We start from the raw sequence: 27,523 nt of genomic DNA on the forward strand, positions 1-27,523 counted from the left end.
ATTATATGCATACACCTAGATCAGCAACAGAATCAACAACAAACAAACAATAATATATTTCAAGAAACAACAAACTACAAAACCTTACACTTTTGCATACCATACATTCCCAACATCAGCGAAAAAATAACCAATGTTTGGGAAAACTTGTAACAAAACCCAACATTCCAACAGACACCAAATTTATTCAAAAAACCAGGTACAAAAGTCCAAACTATGTAGAAACTACACTGGCAAACACAACACCAACATTATTTATAAAATACAATGCAACAACTGCCACGACTTTTGTACTGGAGAAACAAGCACAGAAATGAAAACCAGCTTAAAAGAACACAAAAAACACTTTCACACATTTTTGAACACTGCACATGAAATAAACACAACATAACCATAAAAAACTCCTAGATACTAAGTAGGGAAACAAATAAAAACAAACGCAAAATCAAAGAAGTCCTACTTATGTAACAACTCAAGTCAAAATTAAACCAATATGAAGGAACACCTTTACCCCTATACTGATTAATATCCTAACATCTGAATATAACGCACACTCGTACAATCCCATATCCGTTTATACTCTCGTCCCTAAGACAAGTATCCGGCAACGGTCAGTTGCAAACTCTCTTTGTTAACCTGAAAATGACCTAAAAAGGTCTAAACGTTGTTTCGTACTTTATTTTAATTAAAGTTGTAATACCCATACCAGCCGTCTGTAGTTAAATTGTGTTTTGGACACTTAAACGGGATTTAATATTCATTGCTATAAAATTGTTTTCTATGTTTTCGTTTCTCCCAAAAGTGATTACATCATATTTTACACAATATTCAAATGATTAGTTTAAATTTTGAAACTGTATTCAGAAAATGTACGTTCAATTTTGCAGGTAAAGCAAATGAAGAAATTGACGAATTGTTCCACTTGTCTTCAGAAGTGCTTACCATAAAAGAATCCAGTAATGCTAGCGCTGCTTACAATGTTTTTACGAAAATCTCTTTAACTGAAGACGTCCTTTTCGGTCCCTTTAAGGGTCAAGTTTACCGAGGAAATAACTTATCACCTATGACTACAATAGTAGAGGTGACTTATTCTTGTTCGTTGTTTAATTAGTTAAGATATTGCCTTTCGTACTATCTAATACTATTGTCAAGATATTCAGGTATATGTGGGAGTTGGAATTCTTTACAGTAGGTGTCTGTGATTTTTTGGCGATAAATTCGAACAGCAGGCAATCTACTCGATTTAAAATGATGTATTTAAAACAATTCAAAGGTATGTAAAAATTATTGACATCATAGAATATCACAGTTGTATCTAAAACTCTAAATAATTATCTTTTCTTGCCAAAAGTCCACACAAACTGATTCAATTTTTTAGAATCCATTGGAAAAGACAAATTATTTTCCTTGTGTAATTTTGATACCAGTAAATATTTAACTTTTTTTTTTTAAAAAAGCGACAGCTGCTTCGGGTATTTAAAACATTAAACAGGAGGTGATGCTGCATGTTGATAGTATATTAGCATATTAAGAGGATTGGTCATTATGAAGTGACAGTTTCAGTTGCTTATTAACACAATTAATAGTCTAGGATAAAGTCTTAGGGGAATGTTTTGCCTTTCGTGTTAAAATTAGTGGTACTATAAAACATCTAGGAGTAGGTGAATGTTGTCTTTAATTTGAATATTAAAGCTTTGTACCACATTTGAGGAAACGTTGGCCATTGAACATTATTGTAATTGAGTCATGAAGATATTTTCAAAAATTATTATTAATGAAATGTACTTTAATCATTATTAATTTTGGTAACTGACATGTTTTTACAAGCATTTTTATTTTTATATTTTACGTTCTAACATGAAGACCAGAGACAGCGACGGAGAAAAAGTCTACCTCGATTTAAAAGATGAAACTGGAAGCTGGCTTAGGCTAGTTAAACCTGCGACCACGCCCCAAGAAGCAAATCTTACAGTTTTTGTTGAAGGTGAGTCAGATAGTTATTTAAAACACTGCTCACCCTAAAAGTTGTCCAACTTGTTTAGGATGACGAGATTTTTAATGAAAACGCAATGATAAACATGTTTTCTTACTTTGGTCGTAATTTACAATAGAAGTTATGGAATGAAGACATATATCTTTGTGTAATATAAAGTATTATGCATATGCAAAGCAAGAAAACTAATGTATCTGTATGTAATTATGGTCCTTGATGGTTCAGTCGTATGTCCCAGGGCTTTAAACCCTAAACATTGGGTTTCACCACAGATAGCTACCCCATGTGTGGCTGTGCATTTACAATACTTTCTAAGCTACTATGACCTGATTACTTTGCATAAATGCTACTCTTCTCTTCACCTACAACATTCTACTTAGTTCATATTGTATCTTTTCTTGAACCATTTAAACTAATTTATAAAATATTTATAGCTATGTATGTAAAGCAGTTACAAATGCCCGAAATACAACTTTGATACGATATGATGATACTTCTCCTGTTCATATTACAATTTAAAGTTTAATATCTACTGACGTATTTTACACGTGTATAAACACTTAGTTATTTTTGTAGATGTGTTGGTAAGAATGATAAAACTAATGAGACGCTATAAATACTCTGCTCTTTGAATCAAGAAACGCCGTTTCCTTACTTATATAATCACTGACAACTTAAAAAAAAAAAATTATAGCCTATTATTAGTACTTCAAAAATATTCTTATTAAAGAAAGGGCCCGACATGGCCCAGTGTGGTAAGGCGTTCGACTCTTAATCCGAGGGTCGCGGGTCCAAATCCCACTCGCACCAAATATGCTCGGCCTTTCAGCCGTTGGGTATTATAATGTGACGATCAATCGTGCACTATGCGTTGGTAAAAGAGTAGCTCAAGAGTTGGCGGTGAGTGATGATGACTAGCTGCCTTCCCTCTAGTCTTACACTGCTCAATTACGGACGGCTAGCGCAGATAGTCCTCGTGTAGCTTTGCGCGAAATTCCAAACAAACAATCAACTTTCATGAAAGTTATTTTATTAACGGACTTTCCATAAGACAGCCACGCAGATTTCACATTAATATCTCTTTTACCACAATTAACATTTTTTTATTATTATGTTTTGGTTCTAGAGGAACCGATAAAACTCTCAAGTCACGATTGTTTTAGATAAATCTATAGTCAGTAGTTGCCATTGTCATACTTTTATGATAACACAGACCTGTGGTAGTTTCATTGTGTTAAAGTATATACGTGTTCTACAGTAATTTCTGTATGCTGAATCCGAAAATAATATCCAGTTTTTTTCCAATGCGTATAGATTTTTCACAAAACGTCCTTTGCATTTTTACATGAGTGAATCATTTTCATTGAAATCAGGTCACAATTTATTATGCTTAACATACAATACTGTAGCCAGTAGGTGATTTTATTTGTATAAAACCCAATTACTTTAGAAAGAGATAAACCAATTATACTCTGGACGTGAGAAACGTATTCCTTGTTTTTCGGCACTGTCAACTTATTGGCTTCACGTAACAGAGGTATCTGACCAGAGAGATATGATCTCAGTTTTGTCTAATTACGCAAATATAATTTCACTGTTAACTGATCGCCTTGTTAAATTGTGTTTATCTGATTATCAGATATGATTATGTGGTACAAATGATTGTTTAAAACTCTACGTAATAAGTTACACAGCAGTTTGTAGAATGTTTCAAGGTTTGGTTTGCAGATAATATTCCGAGGTTTGTTGAATAATATATTAAGTTTTATTAAAAGCCTATCACGTGGTACACAATTCATTTTACCTTTCGTCGATATGCAAATAATATTTTCCATTTTATTTTGTTACTATTTTAGGTAATGAAATATGGTGTTTTGTACATTGTGGCACAAAAAAAGATGTTGAATTATGTGCCTGGTACCAAATCATGCCTCATTGGACCTATTCAGTTTCCACTCATCAAGACCGCATGCACCCAATGGAATGTTGTCACATTAGAAACGGATGTAATTGTTTCTTTCCTCGATTCATTCAAGACGAGACGAACCTGGACGAGAATGATGCGAATAAAACTGTGACAGATGAATGTAAAAATTTCTCCATAAACCCGCTAGAGTGCGGTAAATCCTTTACCTTTAAAGTTAATGGCAAAGCTAATTATATGAAGAAGGAAAACCAGTGGTTATCTAACGTTATACCTTCCAGTGGTGGTCAAATAAACGGCTTGTCAAAAGAGAGAAACTCAAATATTAAAAATAGTTCAGGTGACAAAAATCAGTTGGACGGAGATATTAAATTGTCAAAGTTATCTTTAATGCTCAATAACATCACTCCAGTGTCCAAGTTCTCCTTTAACAACCCTACCTCGTTATCGATAGGTAAGTAATCTGAGAACTGTTACGTGATCTTTCATAAATACTACCATATCTAATTCATAAGTATCATTTCACGATCTTAGTTGAAATAACAGTTTTTTGATGGTATTAATGACTTACGGGTAATATTTACTTTCTAAGATGAGAAAGTAAATACTTCTTATAATCAACAGGTAATATAGACGATTTTACCTCATAAAAATATTTCACGGTTTTATTTTTATCCTGTGTATCTAATATAACTTGATGATGACTTTAGGAAAATTCATCAACAATACAATCACAAGAGAGAAATGCGTGATGTCACCTCATTTGTAGTTGATATGGAGCTATAAATAGTTTTAGTTATATTAATATTTATCTCTATATTGAAACTGGAATTTATTTTTAATGTAAGTGTAAATATGAATTCGTGAGACTTAAGTAAAATCATGTATGACACTTTGAAAGAATGTGTTAAAGCAAAAACATTCACTGCAATTGCACGTTGTTCTTAATTTTAAAGATGTTATTTGTGGTTATCTCATCTAAAGTCATGTATATTTTATGTTATTTTTCGATTTCAATTGCATATCAAGAAACAGCCTTATAACATTTTTTTGAGCCAAAACCATCAATATTGGACTCACTGAACCAAACTTCAATAACATTAAATCAATCTGTACTATTAACTGATATTATTATTTTTATAGTAATTGTCGAATCACTCATAAACAGTGTATTAATATCTCAAAGCAAACTTGTTTACAAACACAAAAAATAGCTTCACTCACTTTAACTAACCAATAAAAGATGCATCATATCATCATATAATAAATTTTGATAACCAATATTTCCAAAATATACAAATATGTCACTAAATCTGATCAGATTTTAAACTATGATGGTAATTACACGTTATAAAAACGATGTTGCAGTTTCAGTGCTACCCTAGAAATTATTTCATTCATCATTGATTGTGCTAAGTCTGATTTTGATTGGCACCTCAATTTCTGTCGTATCAAAATCCTTCTTATGCCACGAATTTGAAAAACTTTTTCTATGCATTTATCCTATAAGAAAACATTGGTTACCAAGATCACATTTTAGTAAACCAAAGGCATAGAAGCCAGATAGAGTTGACTAGGAAGACTTGACAGTTGTGTGCTTGTTATCCAATGAGCTTGCTACAATTTCGTTTTCTTCGGCCATCCGTTTCATGCTGGAAGCTCCAAAATTATTATCTTACTAATCGTACCACGATATAAGTCTGACTTCATCTCATTACCGTTTATTGAGAAATTAGAGAGTTTGCTTGCTTTCACAAATAAAGAATTCTTCGTGTAAATGCAGGTTATTCTCTAGAGTGAGTTGGGGTACTGTTTCGGACCTTTTAATATTTTAAAAACACAGCTAAACAAGTCCTTCTGCTTCCCTGGAAAACGTTAGAGTTTCTTTTTCATTTAGTTTGGAATTGTTGATTAACCTTACCTGATGAACCTTTCTCTTCAATCCATAAGTTATTAGAGACAGGTGACAGAATATTTGCTATGGAACAAATAAATAAGGATTAAACACTTCATCCAAAATATCACATCTCCCATCTATGGTAACCTGCTACTCCATACTGATACAGCTTATACAGAAGTAGTGTTGTTTGGAAGAAACCGTGTTTACATACATAAAATAAGTGTTTTGCCATTCACACTTATACAATTGCTAGATATATGACGATGGGGGCTAAAATAGAGGAATTATGCATTTACAAAATATTCCATTTTTATATACATATAGGCATTCTATCCTTACTTTACAAAGTTGATGTAGAACTTCCTTTTAAAAAAGGGCCGGCATAGCTAGATGGGTAAGGCACTCGATTGTAATCCGAGGGTCTCGGTTCGAATCCCCATCACACCAAACATACTTGCCCTCATAGCTAGGGGGCGTTATAATGTGACTGTCAATCCCACTATTGCTTGGTAAAAGAGAAGCCCAGGAGTTTGCAGTGGGTGGTGATGAATAGTTGCCTTCTCTCTAGTATTACACTGATGGTGATGAATAGTTGCCTTCTCTCTAGTATTACACTGATGGTGATGAATAGCTGCCTTCTCTCTAGTATTACACTGATAAATTAATGAATCTTTTTCTTGAATTTTATTTTTACACTTTTTGTATTTTTTCTTTGTTTCAAATTTGCAAATAAATTTCAGTAAATCTTATAAAAGAGTAACGTGACCAAGATAAATTATTTTAGGATTGAATAAATTGCTCATATTGGGTTAGTGAATTACAGGTGAGTTCTGCAATAATTAACCATCAGATTCATTAACCATATCGTTCAGATAATTACCTAAGTTAGCCATTTTAAAATATTATAACGTGATATTGTCACGCTTTATAGTTGAAAACCCTGAAAAAATTATCTTACTCCACTTTTCAGGATTTCGTGACAAGTTTAGAGAAACGCAGAATCAGATGATATTTTCTAAAGTTTCGAATAATTAGGAATGAAAAAAAAATCCTTTAACATACCTTTTCAGATTGTTAACTAAAATTAACCAAAAGTGATGTCCTGGTTTAAACAAAAAAAAATCGGTTTATTAGACATAAACGATAAAAAAAAAAACATGAAATTGTTTCGAATACGTTTTACGTGGGTAATGATAGTTTACTATAGAGTATTATGATAAAATCACTTTAGTTGTGGTTAGCAACAGGTGTTACAACCTTCAGACGTAGGAAAAACCTGAAAAACACGTTATTTGAGGAAATAAGCAATCACAGCTAACAAAACTTTACTCAATGGGTTAAAAAAAATACAGCTTTGAAATCTGGTAGCTTTAAGCAGTGATTACTTGTATACGTATTTCTTAGGCCCTAAAAATCCCTTTGAACAACAATAAATAATAAACATAACAGGGACTATGTAAAGCAGTAGTTTTCAAACTGTTTGTCGGGAGACACTAGAATGTTGTGGCAGGGGTGTAAACAAAGAAATTTAGCATACAGTAGCAGGGGTGTCACGCAATTCTAAGTGAGTTAAAACGTCTTCGGTAACAATAGAAATAATTATAAATCACTGTAAATCACCTTATGATTGTAACGAGAGCTCTCTTAAAGAACAATATGATTGTTTTTTAATTTTGTGCAAAGCTACATGAAGGCTATCTGCGCTAGCCGTCCCTAATTTAGCAGTGTAAGACTAGAGGGAAGGCAGCTAGTCATCACCACCCACCACCTGCCAACTCTTGAAACAATGAATAGTGGGATTGACCGTCACATTATAATAACCCCACGACTGAAAGGGCGAGCATGTTTGGTGCGACCTGGATTCGAACCCGTGACCCTCAGATTACAATCGAGTGCCTTACCCAACTGGCCATGCCGAGCCCTTAAAGAACGAAGTGGAACAAATAATTCTTAAAACTCGTACTGTATTATAAGTTTCGAATATAATTTTTATTCCTCACTCTAAGTTATTCATATTCCCAGCGCTGTAAAAATGTAACGAATTTACATTCCTTACAGTTTCATTGATACTCAGTTACTAAGACTTCTGCCATATAGAGATAAGACTTCGTGATTATTAATATGATCCGGGTGTGGCGTAGTGGTTAGTCTATAAGGATTGTGAAATGAGGAATTCACTTTGGAGCCGTATATCCGTTATAAGAGAGACGTTCAAATAAAGCTTTTCGAGCAGGTAAGAACAGGCCAAGTGTTAGTAGTGGGTGTTATTTTCTTACTACCTTCCATCTAGACAGTCAACTGGAGACAGCTATGTTCTGTCATAATTTTTAAATATTGTAAGCCGGATGGTTATGTCGCTCGACTCGTAATCTGAGGGTCGCGGGTTCGAATATACGTTGCACCAAACATGCTCGCCCTTTCAGCTGTGGGAGCGCTATAATTTGAGTCAATTCCACTATTCGATGGTAAAAGAGTAGCTAAACAGTTGGCGATGGGTGGTGATTACTAGCTGCTTTCCCTTTAGTCTTACGCTGATAAATTAAGAACTAGCTCAGATAGCCTTCGTGTAGCTTTGAGCGAAATTCAAAAATCAACAAATATTATACGTTTTGTTTTCTGTCATATTTTGAATGCTGTATTCTCTTCTGAAATATAATTTATAACTTTTAATGAAATTTTATAAGTTATTAATAACTTTACACAGCAGAGTTTGTATGTGAGATAATATTGGCGTAACGCTCTTGAATACACGCTGTACAATATTTAAAACATTACAAATTTGCAAATGCCATTAAAAGAAATTATCAAAAAGTGGATATTAGAGTTTGTTAGCAGATAGCCCAATATGGCTTTGCTATAGGAAAACACACACACAGTTTCTTTGAAAACTAATCTCATATTATGCAAATACTGGCATTGAACAATACATATTCTAGCTTGATTATTACTTAAGGAATATTGATAATGTTAGTACAAACGTAGTTTTCAGGACGTATTTAAACTACAGTCGAAAAAACAACTGTGAAAAATATATATCTTAAATGGACATAGAAGGATATTGTGACCACTGAGACCATTGAAATTTGATTGCTACTTTTGAGTTCCAAAAATTTGTCAATTTGAATGTGTCGTATTTTTAAAGTTAAGGAAAATTAACTTTACATTTTGAGTACCTAAATTTTATTTGACATTACAAGTGCATGTAGTTGTATGATTTATAAATCAGGTACGTGAAAACAGATAAGTAATAATGTAATGTAATAATGCCCAGGTACAAACTTTAAGGTTTTTAGTCCATTTCCTTTTGAAGTTATGGCAGTCATACGTACACAGATACACACGCACATGTGTATCTGTAATTTCTGTTTGTGATATAAAGAATCACTTCTCTTTTATGCTTTTGTTTGCTTGCTTCCCTCATTACGAATACACCCACGTGTATATAATGCACATTTCTTTTCTATGTAGTTTTCCGTATACAATTATGTTCACACGCATACACCATCAAGGTCCACTTAGTATGAATGTAAAATTATAGGTTTCTAGGTTCTTTCTTTTTGGAGATATTTTGGTCACATTTCTTTTCCATGTGGTTTTTCGCTAACATGGTCTATAAAAAAAGATGCACATGCGCGCGTGCACGTGGATAAGTAATAATACAACAGGTTGTGCTCCAGTTAAACCTTTTAAAAGAAATCAGGATTTGGTTATATTCAGGGTAATACGTCAAGGTCATTATAACTCGTATAAAAAAAACTGTTAGTAGCCAGTCTGAACACTGTCCATTCCAACAATGGAAAAAGGATTTTCAGGGGTGCTTAGAGCCCAACGTGCATGACTGTAAATGTGTGGTATGAAATGAATCACTTTTACATTTTTTTGTGTTTTATTTTTGTGATGAAAATAAACACTCGAGACATGAGATCTCACTCGTGTTTGCTTTAACAGTACAAGTTGCTGCAGGAAATATAGTAGGGGAAATATATTCGTAACATGAAGTGTTTTTTTCATTACTTTAAAAATATATGTAATGCCCAAATAGTAACTGTACATTGCTGCTTTCTCTCTATATATAATGAAATTCACCTAGCATACACTCTACCAATATAACACTAAAATGATCCTCTTTACTCATATAGTACAAAATCATTTCAAAGTGTATGGTTACGTCATTTCCTTATCTTGGTCCCCAGGTGGCACAGCGGAATGTCTACGGGCCCACACCTTTAGAAACCGGGTTTTGATATCAGTGGTGGATAGAGCACAAATAGCCCATTATGCAACTTTGTGCTTAATTCCGAAAGCAAACAAACAGTCTCCCCTACAAAACATAGTTACATAGTTTCTGCCCAATCGGGGGACTTGAGAAAAGGTTTAAGAGTGAAGTTTGCCACTGTATTCCTCTTCCGATATCTATAAAATACTTGAATCTACACATTTGTCATTGCGACAGAAGGTGGTTATAGTTGTTACTATACTAGGATGTCTAACAATGACAGAAATTCATTTTAAAACAGTATATATCAGATCAATGTAAAAAAGAACGGAAATGAGTGCCTATTGAAATGAACATTGAAATATGTCTCTTTAGAAGAAGGGATATTGTTTTTACTTTGTTGTGCGGGAATATTAAAATAACATATTTCACGTTTATTTAGTCTTAAAAATGGTTAAGAAACGAAGATAAATTTTACATATATTAATTAAAGAACAAGCATCATTATATGACCTAAAATGCCATTGAAGCAGATGACTCTTTGAATTTCCACACTTTTAATGCCGGTAATCAAAACCCCACAGAAACAAATTTTTAACAGAAGTAACAGGACATAATCGCAGACATATGTATTTATATACATATAAGTGTGTGTTTATTTTCAATTTATCATAATATTATGGTAATAAAAGTGTAATTTAGATTTTAAGCTATTGATGTAAAATAATACCAGTAGTAGAGGAAAGCTTTATGAATAGAATGTGACTGAAATAACGAGAAACGTGTATTTCATACCCTTGCTTTCCTTGTGTTTAATTATGACTGAAAAAAATAGTTATTTCATATTGTAGAAAAAGAATAAATTGTAACAGGTGTGTGATCAGAAAATTGTGGGAAAATATTAAAGTTAACCACTAATTCGGTTATGTGCTGAGTGACAGAAAATTAATAATTTCGTCATTGTCATTCATGTTTCTGTTTGGAAGAGTCGACTTTGAAAGCTTCACTTTTTAAGTGTTACAGTTTAACAAATAATTGTTTACCTCTGAGTTAAATTTTCACCGATGCTTTGATGGCTTACTAACATAACAAATAAGAAATAAATATGCAACCAAAAGCGTGACTATAGATAAACCATATGCTAATTTAGGAATTTTCCCTTATGTCTGTTCCATTTGGACGATTGGTGGTTTAAGAGACACAGATGGAACAGACATAAAGGAAAATCCCTAAATTAGCATGTGATTTATTGATAGTCATGCCTGTTCGGAAGTACAATATTGGAAACAAAAACTTAAATTATCCGTTTCACTTTACTTTTCTTTCTTTCTATCTCTCTCTCCTGTACTCGTATTTATGTCGAAGTTTGTAAATGCCTGTTCCTATTTACACATATACTTTGTCTCATAAATATCACTTTCGAAGTTTTGAGTATAGACTGTATTCGAAATAGAAATTTTAAATAGTTCACTCCATGTTGACTGGCACTTTTTCTGCTGCCTAAAAATGTTTCAGCTGATAATTTCCTACTGTTTTACTTATAATTAAGGTATTCATCAAATCTCCTATTAGCCTAAATAACATATATTTGACTTACTACCCGACAAGGTTTCCTGTGTGAAGCATGTGGAATCACATTCAATAGTAGCACTACACTCCAGGCTCACAGACAGTACTGTTGTTTTAATCGAAGAAGCAACAGCCCACAAGACGTTAAGTCGGATTGTTCATCCGGAGAAGGTACGTGATATTTTTGTTTGTCTTTTCATTTATGGAGATTGCGGAAAACTAAAGTGAAATATGTCGCTGTTTTAACCACCGTGACATGTGAGATGCTACAAGTAACCTTATGTTATGCATTTTGAGAGCTATAATACAAAGAAGACAAAACAGAATTTTACTTTTTCACTAAGAACTTGACTTTGAAAAAAAATGCAATTAAAATCCTCTCGTTTAAATTCACTGGTGGCGATAATCTTAATGCTATCTTAAGAATAAAAATACGTTACAATTTGAATAAATATATAATTGTAGAATAATTTTAAATTATATTTAAAGCAAGTAAAATCAACTTACAACATTATTACCAAAACTATTTGAAACGTAAATTAAGAAATAGAATTCGTGACGGTATTAAAAACGTTTATTTTCCAGTCTCTTGGTAGTTTAACTGTATTCTGTTTTCTCTTTATTTTAACCACTTGCTTATTAGCTTGTGTTTGGTGTCTTGTCCCTTGCTTAGACCTTTTATTTTCAAATTGTTGGGTTTAATTTGGTGCTACTTGCGATTACGTTGTTTTCTGGTATTTTCTCTGTATGATTTCATGTAATGCCTAATCATTTTGAAGTCCTTATAGAAGCAACTGATAACTGGAATAGATACAAAGCAGTAAAGGTTCCTTGTTACTAACAACAGCTTTCTATATGATTAATGAATAAAACATTAATGTGCTCACACAACTAGAGACAAACATTCTTCGATCGAGTCTACGTGTGTTATTATCTGATTACTACTTTTATTGTCTTTTTTTTTTTTTTTGGTTTGCTCCTACAACAGTTCCTCCATCTGAATATGAAGAAATAGAATTGAAATTGAGTCCTGAGTATAAAGATAATTCTTCAGAAGATTCTGAGAGACATTTAGATATTGAATATAATGACCAGCAGTCAAATTCTTCAAATTCGTGTCATGAGACATTTGTAAAGACAGAAAACCAAAACACGATTAGGAAGACGAGAACAGACCTGCAATTAGTGAGTGCCTTTCTTTCAAAAATTGGAGAACTAAGACCTCTTGAGAAAATACCCCCAGAAGAGTTGGATTCTGCTTTGTCTAGTTTTATCGTTAATGTCAAGAAACGAAACGGAGACGATTATGAGCCAGATTCGTTAAGGGGCCTTCTGAGCAGCGTTGATCGTTATCTCAGGAAACAAGGGTATCCAGATGCCATTTTTGGTCCCACAGGAGACCATTTCACCAAGACACGTGAGTCACTTCGAGTAAGGCAGCTTCATCTAAAGTCTCAAGGGAAAGGATGCTTATCAACAAAACATGTGCCTCTCACAGATTCAGAGATTGAAAAACTGTTCCTCTCAAGACAACTTGGAGCCAGCTCAAAAGAATCCATCATTAATACCCTCTGGTTTTACAATTCCATTTTTTTCGGGATCAGGTCAGCCAAGAGGCATTATGAACTCCGGTGGGGAGACATACTACTTTGCCAGCTTCCAAATGGCTTGGAATGTCTGGAGTACATCGACCAGGAAACTAAAAAGCCTAAGGAGGGTGTGCTGGGAAATTTTCGTATCTATGCCAATTTAAGCTGTCCTGATAGAGATCCCATCCATATTTATCGTCTCTATGCCAGCCACAGGCCAGAATGTATGAAGAAGGCTGATAGTCCATTTTACCTTGTTCCAAATCATTCAAAAGCAATATACAGCAACTCTTGGTTCAAACGTCAGCCACTAGGAGAAAATAGGCTTGCGTCACTCATGAAATGTATGACTAAAAATGCTGGACTTTCTGTGGAAAAACATTTTTATAACATAAGCGTAAGACGAGCGCTGATTATGAAATTACAAAGTACAATATAAGTTGCATTGTTATATATAGTTATAAACAATAACATATTCTAATACCAGAAATAAAAGATCTTATAAGAACACATTTTTGTCTTTATTTAATCAGCACTCAACTTTCCACTAAAACATAAACCAAAATTGACAGGATAAAGCGAAACGTTGAGTGTTTTTTGAATAAAAATAACAATTTGATATTATAAGGTCGTTTATTTTCAGTATTAAAATGTTCTCTATACACCAATATGAACTACAAAAATAAAGTAGTAAGTACGTATTTGTTATATATATATTATACAAGTATTTAGTTATTTTGATATTGAATGTTTATCCTTGATGAAATGAGTATCGTTTCATTACGTCTCAAACATTTAAACATCCACCTATCCTCCTTGGTTTTGTATTTTGTATATGATCAGTTATCTCTCATCCTTCCATTAACATTTAAGACGACCATTCACAGAGTGTCTTGTCTTCACTAGCAGATTGTAAATAACTAACATCATTGAATTAAGTAATTTTTTATTTTTGCACAACCAGATTTTATAACAAGTCTATGAAATGTTTCAAAAATTTAGAAATAGAAGTTATATTTCTGTACCAAATATAAAAGTCTTTACATGGTTGAAATTTAAAATAATTAATAATTTTGAGATTTTGCAATCGATTTTAAATTTGGACAACATTTCTATACATTGATAACAGCATCACTCACTATCTAATTAGGCATCTTTAAGATTTTTTAAGAGTGTTTGCCTATTTGATGCTAAGTAGCAAGCTACGCAATGGGCCATCTATGCTCCTGCCCACCACGAGTATCGAAACACGGTTTCTAGTATTGTAAGTCCGCAGATATTCAACAGTGACATTGGAGTGGCTGTCAAAGGTGAATTATTAGTCTACTGAATAAATAATTTCATCTCAGCTGTAGCTTTAAAATGTTATCTTCTACAGGGCAGATTTTAAACATCTACATTAATAACTATAAAAAAATAAATCAAACTTATTCGAAGAAATTTTGTTTCTAAAAAAAAACCACTAACCCTTAAATGAGATAAAATGAAAATTAAAATTCTAAATAACGACATGAGAAACGACAAATTATTATTCTTACTGGTGAGTAAAATCTATTAAACAATTTCCCCAAAAATGTAACATCCATATAAAATCTTACATTAAGTATTAGAAAATAACACGTACTAGAATATCTGATATAGACTGTTAGGGTGAATTTTACCATGTGCTAATTTGTTCTATTCTGCTAACTTAAGCTGCGTTGTAGATGTACAGGAGAAGTTAAAAAAATATCTTTAAAAACTAAGAACATACAGTTCTTGTACCCCTTTTTACAATGTTAAAACTAAGAACATACAGTTCCTGTACCCCTTCTTACAATGTTAAAAACTAAGAACATACAATTCCTGTACTCCCCTCTTACTAAGAATATACAGTTCCTGTACCCCTTCTTACAATGTTAAAACTAAGAACATACAGTTCCTGTACCCCTTCTTACAATGTTAAAAACTAAGAACATACAATTCCTGTACCCCTTCTTACAATGTTAAAAACTAAGAATATACGGTTCCTGTACCCCTTCTTACAATGTTAAAAACTAAGAACATACAGTTCCTGTACTCCTTCTTACAAAGTTAAAATTTAGGTTTCTATATTTGCAATGGACAGAGCACAGATAAACCATTGTATAGTTTTGCATTTAGCAATAAACAAACAAATAGTTCCCCTCTTTCAGCAAAAAGTGAGAAGGTAAGAGCTACGTTAATGTAAAGCTATATAACGGTCTTTCTGCATTTTGTTCACTGTAGACTAGAACCCCGGACATCTTGACCTACGTTAAAGTGAAAACATTACTGAACATTGACAATATTTACTCCTGTTTATTATTACATTTTTAGATATTCTGAAATAAGAAAATCAAACAAAAATCGCTCTTTTTTCGGATACATTCATCACCATACAAAGAAATGTTGCGTTTTTCGAAGGGAATATTTACGCAGATAATATTAATTGTTTGTTTGTTTTTTGAATTTCACGCAAAGCTACATCAGAACTATCTGCGCTATCCGTCCCAAATTTAGCAGTGTAAGAATAGAGGGAAGGCAACTACTCATCACCACCCACCGCCAACTCTTGGGCTACTCTTTTACCAACGAATAGTGAGATTGATCGTCACATTATATCGCCCTCACGGCTGAAAGGGCGAGCATGTTAGGTGTGACAGGGATGCGAACCAGCGACGCTCGGATTAGAAGTGGAACGCCTTAACCCATCTGGCCATGCCAGGCCAGATAATATCAAGCACATGATATCAGTTATAATACAAACGATAATGCGCCTTTTGTTTTGCACATACGAGGGCTGTTCAAAAAATACACGGACTGACGTCATAAAACAAAATGTACTTTATTTAGAAGTTACAGGTCTGGGACCCCTTCAAAGTACTCTCCTCCCCAACGCACACACTTATCCCAACGGTGTTTCCACTTGTTGAAACAGTCCTGGTACGCTTCTTTTGTAATGTCCTCCAGCTCCTTCGTCGCATTTGCCTTAATCTTGGGAATCGTCTCAAATCTTCTTCCTTTCAAGGGTCTTTTGAGTTTGGGGAACAAGAAAAAATCGCAAGGAGCAAGGTCAGGTGAGTAGGGGCGGTGGGGAAGAACAGTGATCGAGTGTTTGACCAAAAACTCACGAGTTCTGAGGCACAAATTTCGCAGCAACGCGGTGCATCTTCAATTTTTCGGTCAAAATCTCGTAACAAAATCCAACTGATATCCCACACTCTTCAGCAAGCTCCCTGACAGTCAGACGTCGATTTGCCCGCAACAAGGTGTTGATTTTGTCGACGTGTGGGTCGTCAGTTGACGTGGAAGGATGTCCAGGACGCTCATCATCTTCAATGGACTGTCGACCATCCTTAAAACATTCATGCCACTTGAAACATGCCGTACGCTTTATAGCAACGTCACCGTAAGCCGTGTTAAGCATAGCAAAAGTTGCAGTCGCAGATTTTCCAAGTTTAACACAAAATTTCACAGCAAATCGTTGCTCCTTCAGGTCATTCATTCTGAAATCCGCTAAACGAAAAAATCGCACTTCACTTAAAACCGCGTAGCTAATACACAAATGAAGATATCTGCAATCGGGAAATGGCGTCGTAATCAGCTGATGTGTGAGAACCTAGCGACACCAAGCGGATTCCCCTGGAACCAACTGGAGCCGCGCAATTTAAACAGTCCGCGTATTTTTTGAACAGCCCTCGTATGTAATTTTTTTTTTTTTCTTCTAGTAATATTCACTAAACAGTTTGGATCATTTTATTTATTCATAAGTGACTGTACAAAATAAAACAGTAAGTGAAAGTTAGTAGATGAGTTTATACATATTGGCTTATGAAATATAGTGAGAGAAGAAATACGATATTCAACCGACTGAAAGAGGAAATAAACTGTAAATCATAACTTATATATGTAAATACAAAACTATATATGTAACACAAAATTACCCTTATTGCTGGTGAATTTTAATATCCTGGCTTTCTAATATTATATTTTCCATAACAGTAGAATGGATTCATTTGGATCGACCTCATGTTTTTGTGTTTTATGGACGTTCTGTTTCATTAACTGATTTATGTATTAAAAGACCTTGTGGGCTTTGTTAGTGGGTTTGTTATTTCAGTGTATGTCTGCATCATGGGACAATTTAATTTGTGATTGATATTAATTTTTTCCAGCAAATTTTGATTTGCTTATTATTTAGCAACAAAGCTAAGCAATAAGATGGTTGTGCCGTACCCGTTGCGGCAGTGGAAAACTGATTATGGTGCTAAGCCTTCAGACTTGCCTCCCGCTATTACAGCGACAAGTCTACGGATTTACAACGCTAAGGGGTTGGTTTCCCTTCGGTGGGCTCAGCAGCTAGCCCGATGTGGCTTTGCTATAAGAAAACACACACACACACACACACCCTTCAGACTTATCGTTGGGGTACCGTTATTAAAAAAAACACATTTTGAAGCTTATTTTAAAAATCTGCAATTTATACGTTACGTTTGCGTACTTCGAAAAGCATTTCTAAAGCTGTTGATTATTACAAAAACTAAAATTAAACAAACAATAACAAAAAACGTCTTTTTTAATATGATAGTAACGTAATGAAGATGAGCCTTAAATGTTTGTTGCCAAACCAATTGAAAAGTAGCTTTATACAAAAATATTTTTGTGTGATAAAAATGGCCCCGCCACAGGTTTCAAAACCCGATTCTTAGGGTGAAAAGACTCCACACTTACTGCTGAGACTGTCTAACATCCTACGTCTTACAGCATCAGATTTTTGGACCTTCTTTCAATGCTGGCATTGGATCACTTAAATATTACTATCGAAGTAGCTCAAAATATTAGTAGATAGAGATTCTGTGAAATAATTTTCTCGTTAATTAAAGTAAGAATTACAATCGACTTCTATTTACGTATGTTAAATTCGTATATAATGATTTAGAATTTAGTCTTTATCATGTAGAAGGATTTATTTTCAGTATAACAGATGAAGTGAATGGTCATGTTACGTATGACAAATTTCAATTAAACCAAAGATATCAAGTATCCCTTAACATAATCGAGCGAGACGTTTCATTAGCTTAGTCTTAACGCTGTGATCGTGAGGGTCGCAGAATAAAATAGAAATGTACAAGATAAAGGTAAGATGATCCTACAGATTAATAAATATATGGTACTGTAGAAACAAGTGAAAACCGAATATAGTATTATATAAAATAACAATGAAGATGAAATTAACATGAAGTGAGAATAGCGGGTTATAAATGACTAGTGAGTGGTGAATTTAAGGGAACTAATAATACAGTGTTAGTGTGAAAAGGGAAATAAGACAAATGGAAGCACTCTTGCAACACCAGAACACCACATCGTATTCCAAACAACAAAATTTAACGTTTATAAATCTTAACAAGTAAAATCAATACATTTTAATTACGTATACTATTTTAAATTATCGCATTTGTCAAGTTAACATATTTCAATATAATTAAGTGGATGTTATAAAAGAAATTAAATATTTAATAATTCTGTTTTCGAACGTTAACATTGCATTAACAAAGATATGGTTTGATTTAATATATTTTAATTAAATAATTAATATATATATCTTTTCTTCCATATTCAGTTTCTCATTAACATACATTTTTAATCTCAACTAAGGTTTTTTCTTAGTGTAAAATGTTTAAATGTATTTTTTCTACACACAATTTATCGCCTTGTGAGACTATCGTTTTCGTTTTATTTCTAAGATTAATATTAATATATGTATTGTGTTCGCCGCTATGCGAAACGTGTTCGTATTATTTCAAAACTCAGTATAACCGTATAGACTTTAAAGAATTCAAAATGGTCGCAAATCTTTCTTAATAAAGTTTATTAACTGTATGTTAAAATATTTTTTTATATTTTGTAAAGATACTTATTTAAAATACAGCTTTAAACGGACGAATTAGACGGTTTATTATAATGTTGTTCCCTCTTTACAAAGGAGAGATAATCATATCAAGATTCATGTGTTCCTGTTTCCTGTTATAAGTATAACGTCATCATAATAAAACAGTTTTTAATTTGTCCATTTGAAGTTATATTTTAATGGTACATTATTATATGTTTTTGTTTTGATTGTTTTTACATAAATTATATTAATGTTTGATTTTAAAGTATTTTACCTGGTTGTAAGGAAACTCGGTACTGTATTTTCACTCGCGTTTCGTCACGACCATCTTTATTATGAAGTGATATTACTTTCAAGAAAACGTTGATGAAAAATATTGTGAAAAAGTTATTCATCTTTAAAGTAAAAAATAATATTTTAAATAAATATTTCAGTTTTATATTCCTAAAAGTTTCGTCTCTTTTTGCTATTCTGAACTGTTGAAAATTAATATGGGAGAAGATATAATATTAATATACACTGTTCAGATTATTCTTTAAAGTATAATTTGTTTAATACTTTTAAAATTATTCACTTTTTAGACACTACAACTGTCCTTATTGTAAAATACAGAAAAACTAGGGATTAAACATTTACTAGAAAATTGAATGAAAAGATTATCACGATGCCAAAACAGCACATTGTAGTACCAAACAAAGGTGGCTTGTTGTAATGATATAACTCATGCCAATACGTAGGTATAAAGATTAGTGTTAGTTATTTTAAAACATGAAAATGAACATAAAATATATATTCATTCACATGCATTTTATAAAAAGAATATGCAAACAATTAGCAACTGATTACTAACAGAGTTGTTTTGAGTAACTTATTTGTTAATAATGAAAACGTTTTTCAGTTATTTTTATAATTATTTATATAGTTATTTCCTTTAACTTTAATTTTATACAAATACGATTTTAAATATTTCTTGTCACTCACTGGGACAGAGGCACTGGGACAGTAAAACAACAAATGTTTTTTTCTTAAAATATGACGCACTTGATAGAATAAAAACAATATTTAATTGATAGGAGCAGCAACAGCGTAATTTATTCGAATATCAATATGTCAGCAAATTTAGCTATAGAAACAGTTTTGAGTAATAAATGAAATACCACTGGATAACATAGGAAAACATTATCTAATGATTAGAAAGTTCTGTGCGTGACAAATATAACATTATATTTGGAAATGAAGATGTTATTATTTTCATCAGATTTCACTGTAAGATTTTTTATATTTGTTTTTTTTTATTTTGCATTAAAATATTTATTCTATACATCCGTTTGTTATTGCCTTCAGTGACCTAGCGGTATGTCTCGCACAGCTGGAAACCGTGTTCCGATACCGTAGTGGGCAGAGCACAGATAGCCCCTCCGCAGCTTTCTACTTTAAACCAAAACTCCACATAGTTAACCTTATATTCAACACAAATCAAAATATAAATTACATTATTTATTTTGCAAAATGCATTTGAGTTATCGATAAAGGTAAGGATGCAAGCTTGTAACGGTGAGCATGCAACTGGTTAAGAAAAAGCAACCACATGTATAATAAACTTAATATATAATTATTGCATATGATGTCAATACTTACATAATCAAAGTGGTATTTTATTATATTTCATAAAATATTTTGCTCAGTCCATTAGCTTACGAGGGCTGTTCAAAAAATACGCGGACTGACGTCATAAAACAAAATGTACTTTATTTAGAAGTTACAGGTCTGGGACCCTTTCAAAGTACTCTCCTCCCCAACGCACACATTTATCCCAACGGTGTTTCCACTTGTTGAAACAGTCCTGGTACGCTTCTTTTGTAATGTCCTCCAGCTCCTTCGTCTCATTTGCCTTAATCTCGGGAATCGTCTCAAATCTTCTTCCTTTCAAGGGTCTTTTTAGTTTGGGGAACAAGAAAATATCTCAAGGAGCAAGGTCAGGTGAGTAGGGGGGTGGGGAAGAACAGTGATCCAGTGTTTGGCCAAAAACTCACGAGTTCTGAGGCACAAATTTCGCAGCAACGCGGTGCATCTTCAATTTTTCGGTCAAAATCTCGTAACAAGATCCAACTAATATCCCACACTCTTCAGCAAGCTCCCTGACAGTCAGACGTCGATTTGCCCGCACCAGGGTGTTGATTTTGTCGACGTGTGGGTCGTCAGTTTACGTGGAAGGACGTCCAGGACGCTCATCATCTTCAATGGACTGTCGACCATCCTTAAAACGTTCATGCCACTTGAAACATGCCGTACGCTTCATAGCAACATCACCATAAGCCGTGTTAAGCATAGCAAAAGTTTCAGTCGCAGATTTTCCAAGTTTAACACAAAATTTTACAGCAAATCGTTGCTCCTTCAGGTCATTCATTCTGAAATCCGCCAAACGAAAAAATCGCACTTCACTTAAAACCGCGTAGCTAATACATAAATGAAGATATTTGCAATCGGGAAATGGCGTCGTAATCAGCTGATCTGTGCGAACCTAGCGACACCAAGCAGATTCCCCTGGAACCAACTGGAGCAGCGCAATTCAAACAGTCCGCGTATTTTTTGAACAGCCCTCGTATTTACAGAATACAGAGTATTGTTCAAATATTTTACCAAAGTAGGAAATCACAGTATCATTTTGAACGATATTTTTTTATTCAGAAGCTTCTCAGCAGCCTTACAAAAAATATCACAACATTACATGATTACCCTCAAATAAATTACTTCTTTTTGGAACCACGTCTGTAGTGATAAATCGTACTTTACTGAGATTAACTGGGTTAACTGGTGCCACTCTCCCATGGCACAGCGATATGTTTACGGAGTTAGACCGCTAGAAACCGGGTTTCTATATCCGTGATGGGCAGATCACAGATAGCCCATTGTGTAACTTTGTGCTTAATTCCAAACAAACCTTGACTAATGCATTATTTTCGATGTCAGATTTGTCTTCAACACATCTTTGAAAAGGGATTATGGAAACAGCCAGGAACGTATCGAAAGAGATGCCACCCCTCAGTATCTCATTTGTCAGCAAAAATACTATTTTATGTGCGTGTGTGAATTCTATCGGCAAAGTTTTATCCGACTTCCATCTTTTTTGAGAAAATTATTATGTAAGCAATAAAAATGACACAATTCGGCAATTATCCGAAAAAAAATAGATAATTTTTTAAATTTAAGAATATCCAGAAGACCTAATTATCTTACTAGGCCCGGCAGTTAAGGCGCTCGACTCGTAATCCGAGGCTCTCGGGTTCGAATCCCTGTCACACCAAACATGTTTTCCCTTCAGCCGTGGGGACGTTGTAATGTTACAATCAATCCCACTATTCTTTGGTAAAAGAGTTGGCGATGGGTGGTGATGATTAGTTGCCTTCCCTCTAGTCTTACACTACTAAATTAGGGACGGCTAGCACAGATAGCCCTCGAGTAGCTTTGTGCGAAATTAAAAAACAAACAAACAAATACTATACTACGGAAATGATGTCCCAGAAGCTGGTTTAGCCCAGAATTGCACACACTGAGCATAACGTTTGATATTATACTAATATTTTGCTTGACACCAGTTTGGTGCAAAAAGACGACCTTGAACTTGTTACCACTCACAAAAAAAAGAACGAACGGTGAACAAAATACCAGTAATTATTATAAATGTTATATTTTTTGTAAAATTTTATCGTTTATTGTGAATACTCGTATACTTTAGCACCATACAACTTTTATTTTTTTCCTTCTTTAGAATGTAAATTGAAACGTGTAATATTGCCACAAGCTATCTAAAACAGTGATAAGGAACGTGATATATATTAACATTTCCTGTTATGCTTTTAGCAGAGAAAAAACGTGACCTTAGTACTGTATTTAAAACTGTGACAACCTCTTATTTTATCATTTTCGTGTGATAGTTATTTCTTTTATTATCATTGTCTAGTTAGTTACTTTCGTTCGGCTGGTTTATGTCACTTTTTTTTTATGAAGGCACTAAAACTTGTGTACTTTATAACGCAATAATTTCGAATACTGCTTTATCACAATTAAATACTGCTGTGTCGATAGAATTACCCTATTATTTACTCGACTTCTATTATGACCTTCACCATTAAAAAAATTGAAACAAAAAAATTATAGCTTATCACTACTTCTTTCTTCAGAAACGCAGGCTATTGTTTGCGCATCCAAATGTAAGTTTGCGCGGAGTCAGTAATAATATACAGTAGGTCTAAATTCGTCAACGTTTACTGTACAGTTTGGTTCATGTTATTATTTTTCCCGTAAGTTACTACCAATAGCCAACAATCACACTGAGACGGTTTTATTGTCAGTATTAAAGTAATTATATTTTAATATTTTGGTCTAATACTTCATAAATTAAAAAATATTAGTCGTTCTTCGCTACATCATTTAGAAGACATTCCCAAGTGGCACAATAGTAAGTCGGCGGACTTGTAGCTCAAGAAACGGGGCATCGATACCCGTGGTGGACAGACGATAGTCGCCCACTACGCAGTCTTTTTCTCAGTTACAATCAAACAAACAACTGTACAAAATACCTTTTTAATATATTATTTTTAGATATCGGAAAAAGTTGTTTCACAGAGACATTGTTTGAGTTCTCTATCTTATAGGTTTATAAATTATTTTCTTACTATTTTCATATGAAAAATGATCGTACTCTTTTCATGTTGCAAAGGTGTAAAACACCTTATCTGGCAAAGTACTGTTTTTAAATAGTCTAGTAAAAAAAAAGTGATAAAACTTTTGGTTTGAGAATTTTCAGTCCTATATCTAAAATTCACTAAATAATAATTAATTTCAGTTAAAATGAATAACTACTTTATGGTTTAATTCACTGACTATATAGGCTTTAACTGTAATGATTTAGATCACAGGTATTTCGCCCGTTTCATTATTAACCAAATTATTTGTATAATACTTTGGAAACAAACACAGTCTTGAAGCTGTCGTATAATACCGAGTATAGAGAATGGTAAAAGACAAAACATATAGTTTATTACAATGCATCTTTAAAGTTTGTTTATTAGAATAGAAAACACAGCACACTTTGAACTACGATTAACTGATAATAACAGAGGTTTATTTAGAAACTTAAATAATGTATTGAATTGAATTATTCAGAATGGTCACAACTCACGTTGCTTACTCAGTGTTTATTATAAAATAAATAATTTCACTAAATTTCAATCATTGCTTTATAAATATTTTTAGCATTTTTCAGCCTTGGTAAGACCAACCCAACAGCAAGACAGGCAGATCAATCAGGTTACCACTACACTGAAATGCTTAGCAGTTTGTTACAATATGTTTCAATTCTTAATGGTATTTATACTATTTTATCAAAGGGGATAAAACTAGCGAGAAACATTGGATAATATAAAAAAAACGTTTGAGATACAAGAAATAAAAACACACTAAAGGTATACACTACAAATTGTATGCAGATACCCTGGAAAATCTGATGTGGTTTACCAACATTCTCGGCAAAGGGATTCGGTGAGTATGAACAAGGAGATATAAGCGATGGCTACCATAGTGACATCACGGTATGAAAACACATGAAAAAAGCCTCGTGAATTAGATATATCTGAGAGGAAAGATTATTATGCGCTGAAAATATGGAAAGTCCATATATGAAAGAGTCGTAATGCTTAATTATGCACAATATCTGATGCATAAGCTTAAACACTATCTGTAGTTTGTAGTAAACCATTTGATAAAAGTTTGTAGAAAGCGCTACCAGAACGTGACACAATTTACTAACTTGCGAAATCTGGGGAAAAGAGTATCAATAATTACGCTTGTGTGTGTTTTCTTCGAGGAAGAGCCACATCAGGCTATCTGTTGAGTCCACCGAGGGGAACTGAACCCCTGATTTTAGCGTTATAATGCCGTAGACTTACCGCTGTACCAGCGGGAAACAATTACGCTTGTAAATTTCAATAGTTTGTTGCATTTAGTGTAGCCACATGGAAACGGATGCTATTTATAAGCTAGTTTATAAATTTTTATTTTCTTATATATGTAGCTTCTTCTTAACTAATAGAAAATTCGTAGATAATTCATGCATAACAAATTGGTAACTCAGGGTTGACTTAAGCAATACTCATGACTAAATCGTGTCTGACTGCTTTTGACTCAAGGTTAAGTTTGAAGTAACTTAATTCGTAAGTAGGTCAAAGTAGTTGTTACGCAACTTGTGGAAAACTAATAGGTGTCTCTAAATTTTCCTGTTTCTTTTTTAACATACTGGTTACCAAGATAATATCTCAATTAATCTAAAGTAAATCATTGGAGAATTTCGTCGATTTTAGTGCTACGCGTGTGTTTGTAGATGAAAGAACCTGTTTATTAGCTATATTTTTGTACTTCAGTAACACCGAGTATGTGTCGCGCGTATACCTGATTAAATTTTATTACTCATCAGGATCTCTACCAACCAACCCTCAAATTGAAATTTTTTTTAGACAGGATTGGAGTAAATTATTCTATGAAACTTTGGACGTGATCAAATATATCATTTGAAAGGATTTGACCTCTTTACTCCAAAACTGTAATTAAATCTCAAACTCCAAGAAGTGGTGGAACTGTGAGTCAAAAGGGTATACATAAAAAATAATGCTATTCTATGATCCGCTCTGTCGTGACTAAAAACAAATGCAGACTGTTTTGTGAGCCACTATGCCGCGGCTAAAAATATATTATAAGCAGAGAACCGCTACCTTTCTTCTTTTAGCAATAACGTACAGAACTTTTTTTACACAAATAATGAAACGATACATTACAAGAAACGCCGTACATTTTCACAATAGTTTACATGAAGCGAATAAATATTTAAATTTGGTGTGCAAAACTATGCCTCAATGCAATTTGAAAGATAAGATTGCATTCATTATGTGCACGTTTCATGTGTTTTGCTGTAATAATGTACAACGTTTCTTGACATGTTCCACTTGAAAGACTGCCCCTTGGCCTGCAGGTTTCAAAATTTGCTATTTTCCTGTTTTCGAGACCGCTTTCGTATAATTATATTCACACAATTCCACATTTATGTTGATTTTAAACAGCATTTTTGTTGTTGTAGAAAGTGTCAGTTTGTTTTTATGAAACAGGTTTATTGTCGCCCATGGGCTCAATGCGGTTTTAATTACCACTGAGTCAGTGGCTAAAAAATATCTTGAGTTAGCATTAAAATAAATACATCTAATTCAGGCGAGTAATTGACCGAGATGCACTCATGGGTTTTAAGCAAGATAATTCGAGTTATCGTTACTTCCCTCGCTGGATAGATTGGTGGTTAAGATTACGGATTAACAGGTCTAAAATTTTGAATTAGATTCTCTGCGATGGACAGATCGTTGATAGCTTATTTTGTAGCTTCGTACCAAGAAATACACAAAATACTTGTCAGTACTGCTAATGTACACCCGTACCCTTTACAAGTGAGCTAAGTTGTGCTAACTGATTGGTAATATATGGAGAGTCAGAGGTGTTAAATTATGTATGTATATGTAGCTTTGGCCATCATGTTCGCATGTTTTATCAGAAATAAGATCATTGTCATTGAGATTGAATACACGCACACTTAGCGTTATCAAACTAAAAAACAAATATTATATTAAACATTTACGTTCTAATTTGTATTATGAGGCATATTCTGTAGACATCATGAACAATTTATTAGAACAGTAAATAGTTTTATCAAACACCTGTAGAAAGATGTATAATTCAGCATTCCACCAATCCTAACAAAGCCTTACTAAAACATATCTATATATGATAGAAAATATAACATCAAATTACACTGCACAACAATTTTTTGCAAAGTTTTGCTTCCTGAAAAGTTTTTTATGATTGTAACAGGTACCTGGTGGGTATGCACAAATATAGTTTAGATTTTGGTTCATCATGTAGAAACTGTTTAAAGGCAATAACGTATTTAATTGCGTTTATGTTTCTAATACGCTATTATGTTCAACATAATTAAAAGTGTTTTGCTTCTGATTTTCATTTGTATTCAATGTCCGGTGCATCACGTTGCAGTGTCCAACAGTAGTGAGCAAGTATTGACAGATTCCAGTTGCCCTGATATCGTTTTTCAATTGTAGCAATGTTCTAGTGAACATAAGAAAACTGAAAATTTTGATGAAACGGTACGTGATGGCCAAATTTGGATGTGAATTTCGTGATCAGCAGCCAAAAATCTATAAGGAACACCCAACAGTGTTCAAGAAGCAAAAATTTTGTTGTGCAGTGTTATTATTAATAGTGTCTGTAGCATCGTATAAATTCATATTAAACGTTCAGTGTTTGGTTGGTCCTCCTTGTGCTCCATATAACTCCTACAGAGAGTTGAAGAGATATTATTTCATTTTCGAGCAACTTTGGTCTTGCTTC

General features: G+C 33.4%; 1 protein-coding gene across 1 annotated transcript in view; it reads left to right on the forward strand.

Moving 5' to 3' along the window:
• Positions 1-15,040, forward strand: part of LOC143249340 (uncharacterized) — a 105,942-nt gene extending 90,902 nt beyond the window's left edge. The window contains exons 2-6 of the mRNA XM_076499010.1: positions 888-1,081; positions 1,864-1,984; positions 3,850-4,371; positions 11,642-11,773; positions 12,591-15,040. Of these exons, the coding sequence (XP_076355125.1) occupies positions 888-1,081; positions 1,864-1,984; positions 3,850-4,371; positions 11,642-11,773; positions 12,591-13,630 (2,009 nt within the window). The 3' untranslated portion in view covers positions 13,631-15,040. The remainder of the gene's footprint in view (positions 1-887; positions 1,082-1,863; positions 1,985-3,849; positions 4,372-11,641; positions 11,774-12,590) is intronic.
• Positions 15,041-27,523: the final 12,483 nt, after the last annotated feature.

Source organism: Tachypleus tridentatus, chromosome 1 (assembly GCF_004210375.1).
Source record: "Tachypleus tridentatus isolate NWPU-2018 chromosome 1, ASM421037v1, whole genome shotgun sequence".
Taxonomy (NCBI): Eukaryota; Metazoa; Arthropoda; class Merostomata; order Xiphosura; family Limulidae; genus Tachypleus; species Tachypleus tridentatus.